A 10,583-nucleotide genomic window follows, 5' to 3' on the forward strand; every position below is an offset into this window, starting at 1 on the left:
GCTATCTTATGCCAATATTAAGCTTCCCTGCCAAACCTTGTGCATTATAAGGTAGGATTTGGTAGACAGGAAGAAAAGAGGATTAATAATGCATTTAAAAGGCAAAAAATCTGCCAAATTTATTGGCATAGAAATAGATTTATTTGGCATTTTAGAAACTAAGGTGCGTATCTTGTAAAAGAAGCAGTTGGCTCATATTTTGATTTCACAGTGCTTGGCACTTTTTTTACATTTTGGAGGGTGAGTTTTTGATGTGCAATTGTAATGAGGAAGTTCACTTACTTGGAACTAAAAGATTCATAAAATCGGGATATTTGAAACTTTTTAAGGGGCAAAACCTAGAGTGACTTGATTAAACCAACGTAAGTAGAAGTATGGTTAGAGAGAAAATGTGAGGAGCTGATCAATATTTTGTTTAAAACTCAGGTGTCCATTTCTTTATTTATTTTAGAGACAGGGTCTTGCTCTGTCCCTGAGGCTGGAGTGCAGTGGGGGTGACCATGGGTCACTGCAGCCTGGAACTCCTGGGCTCAAGCGATTTTTCCCTCTCAAGCCTCCCAAGTAGCTGGGACCACAGGTGCATGCCACCACAACCGGCCTAATTTCTTGTAGGGGTGGGGTCTTGTTTGTTGCCCAAGCTGTTCTCAAGCTCCTGGCCTCAAGTGATCCTCGAGCCTCAGCCTTTCCAGGTGCTGGGATTACAGGCGTGAGCCACAGTGACTGGCCTCTCAGGGGTCTCCACTTCTTATAGAGAATCCAGATTGACCTGTAAAATGCTTCTTCCAGCCATAACTTCCTTCCCACAACCACAACTAAAGGTTGAACTTCCTATCTCATCAACCGCCTAATCTAAAACCATGAGTTAATGAGATAAAAATGAGTTACTAAAATGCAAATGTTCTTGAGAATCAACCTTGAAAGTTAAAGACAAGGCCACCTGCCAGCCCCACCCTCCGACCTCCCCTGCTTGCTTGCCTCCGGCGCTGTGTTTCCCTTTGAAAACGCGAGGTCACCTGGACTGCCCCTGAAGGGGAGACCTGCTGTGTGACCGAGGAGCAGCCCCGCGCGGACCCAGGTGAGTCATTGGGTTACACAGGAAGCGAGACGCCTCCGGATAGCTGGGCTACAGCTCGCGCGCCCCGCGAGGGTGTCGCCGGCGCAGGGTAAGCCTTTCCAGATGTGGCCGCCGCGCGCGCTTGGCCGCTGGCCAGGAGGCCGCCTGCAGTCGGCGCTTCCCGGGGCCGCAGTGCCAGCCGCAATGCCGGGCTCCTGAAGGCAGGCGACAGCCTGCTGCCGGGAGGACAGCGCGGGGAGGAGGACGGAGGCATGGTCGCGGCGCGCGGGCTGCGCTGAAGGCGCCTGCGAGCGGATGGGGGACCCCAAGGCCCACGTGATGGCGCGCCCCCTGCGAGCCCCTCTCCGGAGGTCCTTTAGCGATCATATCAGGGACTCCACGGCCAGAGCCCTGGATGTCATTTGGAAAAACACCAGAGACAGACGGCTGGCAGGTGAGAGGCGGAGGGGGATTGGAGACCGGGGGCGAGGGGTATTAAACAGAAAACAATTTACTGCGAAGGAGCAGTGATGAGCTTGGATCATGAATGATCTCATCAGCTGGGTGAAGTTTCATTCCTGTCATGGTAGTGTGTTCGGTCTCCCTTTCTGTAGTATTTAATGTTGATGGAGTGTTGAGATTTTTGTGTGTTTGTTTTGTGTAACGCCGCTCTGGTTACTGGTCTGATTATTTCTAGATAAGGAATGATGAGAGTTGTGGGGTTTTTTAACCTTGAAAAGAGAAGCAAGGTCTTTGTGACTGTCAGGAAATCGGTAGTGATGAACAACTGCCGCAAAAGCCCTGAGCTCCGCGGGGCTGTCTCGGGTCAGCTTTGGAGCTGAAGCTGATCAGGTGTGAGGTGCCCTGGCGTGTGCGCAGGAGAGGGGCCTGGCAGGTCTGTGTGTCAGTGGAGTGATGGGCGCTGCCCAGTGAAAGCCTGCTGGTACTTCCTCTGGCAGCCTGGAGCTACTCTCAGTTCCAAGAGGGTGTCATGTATGCCAGAGGCAGGCGTTTGAAATGTAATAAAACATAAACACAGTGGTGCAGTTCAAACGCTCTAGGGCTCATGTGACAGCCACCAAATGGCAGACTGTGTTTGCAGGAGTCCAGTGAGGAGATAGGGACTTCTGTCTCATTCTGTTGGGATAAAATAGCATCTCACTATGATTGGAAAAAACTCTCTGAATCTGGGTAGGGTTTCCCAATAGCGTTTATGGTGCCTTCTTGTTTGCTCTCCAAGTCTGTGTTTCTATGCCATCTACATGGATGGGTCAAAGACTATGTTTTCTTAACCTTTTTGGTCAATCCAGTTGTTTTCCATATACTGAAAGAAGGTCTGAATTGTTACAAATATTAGAGGTGGCCTCTAAGAGTCAATACAGAGTTCTGTGCTGTGTTGTTAATAAAAGGTCGTTTGATTTTCACATAATTATCCTGATATGACTTGAAGAGGGGAAATTTCTGTGCGATTATGATAAAGCAGATTGTGAAGATAACCTGCTAGTTTCACACCCTCATAGACTCTTAAGATTGTTCTGAATGCACATAAAAATCTTTCTCTCTGTTACACTAAACAATATTCCCCAGGACTGACGGAGAAAAGACACAACATCAAGTTTAACCATTAGGTAGGGAAGGGAGCAAAATATTTTAAATTTAACTATTTTATTATTGCTTTAGAGGAAAATGTGGCACCCTAAACAAATACGACTTTCCAATATGATTTTTTATTTAATTCTTTAAGGAAGTTTAAGATATAAGATTTGGGAGTAAAAAATTCACAACTATAATTGGTTGACAATTTCAAAGAAAAGGTAGTTTCTTCATGGTTGTCTTGTTTAATAAACAATGCTGCAAGTGAAAAGATTCTATAAATAATATCTTACTAAAGATAATGGAGAAATATATTGTTGTGGTTTAACATTTTAATTTGAAAGTAAGACTAATTCAGACATTTATGGTTCTTACATTTTCATAAATAAATAGCCTTTCACAGCTGCTGAGAATAATAATATCTTCTAAGATAAGAATATTATCCCTGGAAAGTTGTTCTCTTTCTTCTCATTTGTCTGTTATATATTAATACTATATTTGCAGTCAAAACATAACAGCAAGTGTAAATTAATGAAAACACTTAGAGAAAACGGTTACTTTTATTGTGTGATGAAAACTCAAATGTTTTCACAACTCTAGCAGCGAACAGGATTTTTGCTGCTGTAGGTCCATCAAGGGAAAGAATTCTTTATGCTGCCCAGGTTTTCTAAGAGCAGTATGCACCTCTGAAGTAATTCACACAGTAGAGAATCCAGATACCATACCTGAAAGGAAAAGACTTTGACTATGACAACTGACTCTGATTATGGCGGACCTGGACACTTCTAGTGTCCTCCTCACTCTTGGCTCATGGCTGGAAGCTCATTTAGTCAAACACAGATTGACTTGGTGCACATCCAAACCTCAAGAGCGCTTGCTTCCATCCCTTTCCCTCAAGCTTCTGGTCTGCACTCAACCCTTCACACTTACCAAACGTTAAACAATGGGGGCTAACGATCCACAAAAAGTCACTTCTCTGAACACCAGAGAAAATCTTTGTTATATATCATAGCACGTTGCCTTCGTGTGCAGAATGGAGGGCAGTAGAAAGCCCAAACCCTTTTCTTTAAGTTGTGAAATTAATGAGGTAACAGGTAAAAAGTGTTTTTTAGGTCCCTGGAAGATAATACTTCCGTTAATAGTACCTAGAATGTTATTTCAGTGATGATTATTGCCTTCCTGACTTTCATCAGGTTTCTCAAAAACTAATCTGAGATTTTAGTTTCTTTCACCTAACGAAAGGGTTTGGTCGTGGGATAACATGTGAAGTTTCCTTATTAGGTATATTCTCATTCTCTGGCACTCTCTCTCTCTCTCTCTCTTTCTCTCCCCCTCCTTCCCTCTCTCACCTTCCCCCCCACCCCACACACACAAACACAATTCTGTTATCCCAAATGATGTCATGTACAAAAACCATCATTTACATCTTCTTGTCTTAAACTCCCTTCTACATGAAACAGGGAGCCTGTCTGTTATTTTTAAGCATCTGCAGGCTTTAATAAACAATATACAGAATTGTTGCTAGCAAAAGGCCTTCAGATTGTGAGGAAGGACAGATCAGATTGTCTTACTTGCATCCCCCTTTATATATGATCCACTTTTTCTGCCCAATTATATCCCACAGGAGTTTCTCTTACTCCTATCCTCTACTACCATTATTCCCAACCCCAAAGTACTCTGTCTTCTTTGCTAAAAGCAGAGGATGGTATTGAGTTTTCAGTGAATTAGAACTTTGAGGATGACAGTGGTTGAGCGATGCAGGGGACAGCTTTTTACTGGATGAAGTGTGCTTCCTTCTTAAAGCTCCTCTGTGCTCTCACCCCCTCCTCTTTGATTCATGGACATCTTGTCAATAGGACGCATTACATTCCTGAAGGGCAGTTGCCTCTTAATCCTTCCACAGAGGGCCTTGTAGCCTGCTTTTGTGCCCATGGATCTCTTTACCATTCTTTTGAAACCTATGGATAGCTTCTCAGAATAATATTTTTAAATGCATAAATAAAATATATAGAATTATAGAGAAAACCAATTATAGGGAATTATAGTTATCAAAGTATTTGAAACATAAAATTATGATGTATTAGTATACTGAGAATGAATTACATAAAAGCATAATGCCTTTAAAATATGGACAAGTAAGTATAAGTTAAAAGCTATTTTTTTGTTTGTTTTGTTTTTTGTTTTGAGACAGATTCTCGCTCTGTTGCTCAGGCTGGAGTGCAGTGGCACGATCTCAGCTCACTGCAAGCTCTGCCTCCCGGGTTCATGCCATTCTCCTGCCTCAGCCTCCCGAGCAGCTGGGACTATAGGCACCCGTCACCACACCCAGCTAATTTTTTTTTTTTTTTTTTTTTTTTTTTTTTTTTTTTTGTATTTTTAGTAGAGATGGAGTGTCACCATGTTAGCCAAGATGGTCTCGATCTCTTGACCTCGTGATCTACCCGTCTCAGCCTCCCAAAGTGCTGGGATTACAGGCGTGAGCCACCACACCCAGCCAGTTAAAAGCTATTTTTAAAGGTATCATGTGCACACTGTTGTTATTTAACTCAACTGAGAACATTAAGTTGTGCATTAACCTGGTCTTTGACTCGTCTCCTTGTCACTCACCATTATAGATATAGGGAAACTTGGGAGGCAATGTCCACAGCTAGGTCACAAATTTGTGAACCTACAATTTGACTGTTTGGTGGCTGAATGGCCACAAGGCACAGATCTGCCCAGTAGCTGGCCAGTAAGGTCACGTGAACACCTTACTTGTGTTATTCACCCAGACCAGCCTGGGTGAACCCCTGTGGACAGAAAAATGTCAATCATGTATGATCTGGAGTAGGTCTAATAGTGACATCACTGTGGAGTAGGGATGAATGTAAGTGATATTCTACGATATCTGCAACTGTTAACTGATATGCAAATGTCCAGTTTCTACTGGTGGCAAAGTCACAGGGACAGCTAAGACCATTGAAGGCGAGCAGGATAATTTGCCAACATTTATAATTGGAGCAAATGCTAAATTTCAGTTACAGCTTAGTGACAATGCAAACATAATGTTTCCTCATCCAAGTTCATAGGCCTCTGAATCTCTGTTTAATATTTGCTGTGGCTTTTAAATACCTGTAGTCAAAAATTCTCAGACTGAGATGCTGGGCTCTCCTATATGAGCTGGCTGAAATTCCTTGATGTACATTTGACAAAGCTCCACAAACAAGTTTGGACTGATAGACTGATAAGACTGCCTCTAAAATTGAGGCTAGAAAGAGTTAGAGAGCCTGAAAGTCAGGCAAAGCCACGACTACACATGCACAGCTTTCTTCAGTTTAGGCAGTGGAATAAACAAATAAGCTGAAAGAAATCAAATACTAGTCTTTTTTGCTTGTTTGTTTGCTTGTTTGTTTGTTTTTTGAGACAGAGTCTCACTCTGTCACCCAGACTGGAGAGCAGTGGGGTGATCTCGGCTCACTGCAACCTCCACCTCCCTGGTTCAAGAGACTCTCCTGCCTCAGCCTCTCGAGTAGCTGGGATTACAGGCACCCACCACCTTGCCTGGCTAATTTTTGTATTTTTAGTAAAGATAGGGTTTCACCATGTTGGCAGGAGGTTGGTCTTGAACTCCTGACCTCAAATGATCCACCCACTTTGGCCTCCCAAACTGCTGAGATTACAGGCATGAGCCACTGGGCCTGGCCAATACTAGTCTTTATTTAACAACATCTAATAAAGTAAGAGCTACTAAATAGTATCAATTATACAGACTTTTTTTTTTTTTTAAAGTGATTCCTTCTCTCAATTTGGGAAACATGACATATAAGGGAAAAAGTCTAAATGCCTCCAACTGATTAAGATATGTGGCATGACATTATTTCCAGAAACATTTAAGAGTCTGGGTACAGTAGCTCACGCCTGTCATCCCAAAAATTTGGAGTCCTGGCAGGAGGACTGCTTGAAGCCTGGAATCCAAGACTAGCCTGGGTAACAGAGTAAGACCATGTCTCTATAAAAAATTTAAAAATTTAGCCAGGCATGGTGGCACCCACCTGTAGTCCCAGGAGCTGAGTCAGGAGAACCACCTGAGTCCAGGAGTTCAAAGTTACAGTGAGCTATGATTGTGCCACTGCACTCCAGCTTGAGTGACACAGCAAGAACTCATCCTATAAAAAAGAAAGTAAAACAAACAAAAATATTTAAGAGAAAGGAGAAAAAACTGAATTGCCTATGAAGAGGGCAAGAAAATTTAGGCAAACCTCAATCCAAGTGAGAGTCAATAGACATAAAATAAATTCTTCAAGTAACTACATTAGGTTGAAATCCCCTGAGGTATTTTACGGAGTTCAGGATCATATGTCTTTTGCAAAATAGATTTTTACATTGCAGCTGATCAGTCCTCCAATTCACTAGCAAAAAGAGTGCTGGACACACTCTGTGGTACATTGACTCTCAGTTCAGTGGGGCATCAGGAATTCTGGCCCACTTCCAAGGAAGGGCAACCACAAACATCGACTCCTGTGAACTGTTCTCTGCTCATTTGGTTCACAGTGAAAAGCAAGTAAGGGCATATGTAATGCCTTTTAACCATGAGTGATGTAGACCTTAAAATATGCAGCCTCCTCTAGTAAACAAAGACTTTTCCAATCATAGGCAACACCAGAGGAGATTTTTAAAGACAGACAACCATTAGGGAAGTTTCGTGAAATACTGCAATGTGAACACGTATCTAGATTAAGTTAAATGATACTGTTTTAATAAAAAGAGGAGCATGTTGATCTCAAGGGTGGCTTTAATGAGAGAATATATTATATAGTGGCTTAGAGAGTTGCCTACAATGTTGGGCTGCCTGGGGCTGAGTCCTGGCTCTTGCACTGGGTAGTATTAGGCAAGTCAGTGTTCCTTGCCAATACAAAAAGAATAACAGTCCCTATGTCATGAAATGGTTTTAAGGATTAAATGAGCTACTCTGCGAAGTGCTTAGAAGAGTCATTGACATATACTAAGCATTCCATAAGTTTCAGTCTTGATACCCTACTTCCTGAGGGCCTTCACCTTGTTACCATGACACCTCTATAATTGGCTTAGGGCTTTTAGGCAAAAGTGGTTCAACCAGTCCAAAAAAAAAAGAAGAAGAAAGGGAAATGTAAAATGTCAATGGCAAATGGAATAAATTTCTGTATCTCTGGAGAGAAACAAAGAAGGATCTACTGGAGGTGATTTTTGTCTAGATCTTTGTGGACTCCAAAAGGAAATGACTGGAAAGTAACTGATTCCACACATTGATGAGGGAATCAGTCCTTGCATATGAGCTTGTCAAGCTAGATATACAATATCTGAAAGTTTTCCTAAGCACGTTGGGACCTGCTTTGAAAATTGCTGTATAGATGGAGCCAAACATGGAAAAGAGCAGCAGCACAGCAGGCCTGGGCTTTCAAGCATGTGGCTCAGCTCTGGTATGGGAAAAAATATGCTAAATGTCAAGGCTACCACTTGAAAGCGATGTTTTGCACACCTCCCTTTCTGCAACAGACTTCTGTGACTTTCTTTATTTAAAATAGTATGCATGTACAGTCTGCATATTTTGCCTAGGTCACTGTAATTACAATACCTAGATATGTCCAAAATCAAAGGCCTGGTAGGAGGGTCATATTAATTTCTCACACATCTACTTAAGGATCTGAGGCTATTTCATAAAGCAAAGACTGGATTTAAAAGAACATTCCTCTGGAAGTTCTCTATTCCAAATGAATTATTTAGGTATAGATGGAAGTTAAACTTGAATGTTTTTAAATTTCTTATTCTACTTACTTTTAATAATAGTGTGTCTTTTTTTTTTTTTTTTTTGACAGAATCTTGCTTTGTTTCCCAGGTTGGAGTGCAGTAGTATCATCATAGCTTACTGCAGCCTTGAACTTCTGGGCTCAGCAATCCTCCTGCCTCAGCCTCCCCAGCAGCTAGGACTATGGGATTGTGGCTAATTTTTTCGTTTTTGTAGAGGTAGGGTCTTGTTCTATCACCCAGGTTGGTCTCAAACTGCTGACCTCAAGTGATCCTCCCAGCTGGGATTACAAGCACAAGCCACTGAACCCAGTTTGTCACTCTTGAAGAAAGAGGAGATGCCATTCAGCTGGCATGTGCTGGAGTTGCTTGTGTGTGATGATGATGGATTTGCATTGATCCCTCTGTGTTCTTCCCTGTAGCTCAAGGACAACCACTGATATTTTTGAATATCATGTAGTTATCGATGAAGACCTAGCCATGGAAAAGAACACAGTTATTCAGCCTCATAATCGTCAAACTCATGACTATAGTAGTGCTTCTGCTCCTCTCAGGCACAGTCAAAGACAAGGAGGCATGCGCTTTCTTAGAATATGAATGAAATGTGGAACCCAGCAATAGGTGGCTGTCATCCTTTGGACATGCTCTTGATGAGTGTCTACTAAGTGCCAGAACCTGTGTTGAGAGCTCTAGAGGCATTTTCTCATTTAGTCTTCAAAGTAATTTGGAGAAACAGGTACTATTTGAGTCCCACTTAAGTTAGGACACTTTTTGCTGCTACTTAAAATTCCATTAGTAAATGTTCATGGAGAAAGATCAGAAACTTCCAACCAAGCCTGTCAATTGTCATTATTTAATCCCACAAGGATTCATTGAGCATCTTTTGTATGTAGAACACTGTGCTAGGCACTGAATAGCGAGCACAACAGACACAACCATTGCCCACTGGCCACAAGTATGACCCGTTGGCACTAACTTGGAACTCAAGGGAGCATGAGCTTTTTATTAAGTAAGAATTGTACGGTGTCTCTTGGTCACTGAGAGGCATCTGAGACTCATCACTGAGTTAAATCAGCGATTCTCAGCTTGCAAGGGGGCAGTATCAGAAAGGGGCATAGGTAGCTTTTAAAAATATATTCAATCAACATACTGTATTAATAGCACATGCTGCACCTCGCATAATGCTGAAGATAAAGAAAGGAAGCAGCCGGGCATGGAGGCTCACACCTGTAATCCCAGCACTTTGGGAGGCCGAGGCGGGTGGATCACAAAGTCAGGAGATCAAAACCATCCTGGCTAACATGGTGAAACCCCATCTCTACTAAAAATATGAAAAAAAAAAAAAATTAGCTGGGTGTGGTGGCAGTAGCCTGTAGTCCCAGCTACTCGGGAGGCCGAGGCAGGAGAATGGCGTGAACCCGGGAGGCGGAGCTTGCAGTGAGCCAAGATAGCGCCACTGCACTCCAGCCTAGGCATCAGAGCGAGAGTCCATCTCAAAAAAAATAAAGGAAGCACAGATGGGAGGGGTCCAACATAAGTACAAAGGTTGAGAAACACCGGCTTAAACTTACCTGAAGATTTTTGTGGGCCCCACTTTCCCTCATGGAGCCAAGAGTATCCTATAAACACAAAAAAAAGAAGTCAGAATTTCTGGATGCCCCCATAGAGCCAAGGGAAATCCTCTCTGCAAACAAGGCTGGGGCAGGTGGCTTATACCTGTAATCTCAGCACTTTTGGAGACTAAGGTGGGAGCATCACTTGAAGCCATGAGTTCAAGATGCCTGGGCAACATAGCAAGACTCCGTCATTACAAATAATTTAAAAATTAGCCAGCTACAGTGGCATGCATCTGGAGCCTCAAATACTCAGGAAACTGAGATGGGAGGGTTACTTGAGCCCAGGTGTTTGAGGCTGCAATGAGCTATGATCACACCAGTGCACTCCAGCCTGGACAACAGTATGAGCCTGTCTCTAAAACAAAAAGAGTCAGGCAAGTTAGTGCATCATCCTTAATGAACTGGCCATTCTCCTCTTTATAAGACAAAAAGACTTGCTATTCCAAAGTACTATAACATTATATTTTTAATCTTTTTTTTTTTTTTTTTTTTTCTTTTTTGTTTACAGAAATTTATTAAGACATTCATTTTTTTTAACTTTTTTTAATAACAATACAAAA

The 10,583-nt window shown here is 42.4% G+C and overlaps 1 protein-coding gene across 1 annotated transcript in view; it reads left to right on the forward strand.

The window, feature by feature from the left end:
• The first annotated feature begins 1,327 nt into the window (after positions 1-1,327).
• Positions 1,328-10,583, forward strand: part of LOC108533114 (rho GTPase-activating protein 7-like) — a 171,109-nt gene continuing 161,853 nt past the window's right edge. Inside the window, exon 1 of the mRNA XM_017877507.1 lies at positions 1,328-1,508. Within this exon, the coding sequence (XP_017732996.1) occupies positions 1,370-1,508 (139 nt within the window). The 5' untranslated portion in view covers positions 1,328-1,369. The remainder of the gene's footprint in view (positions 1,509-10,583) is intronic.

This window comes from Rhinopithecus bieti, unplaced genomic scaffold (genome assembly GCF_001698545.2).
Source record: "Rhinopithecus bieti isolate Rb0 unplaced genomic scaffold, ASM169854v2 scaffold_10584, whole genome shotgun sequence".
Classification (NCBI taxonomy): domain Eukaryota; kingdom Metazoa; phylum Chordata; class Mammalia; order Primates; family Cercopithecidae; genus Rhinopithecus; species Rhinopithecus bieti.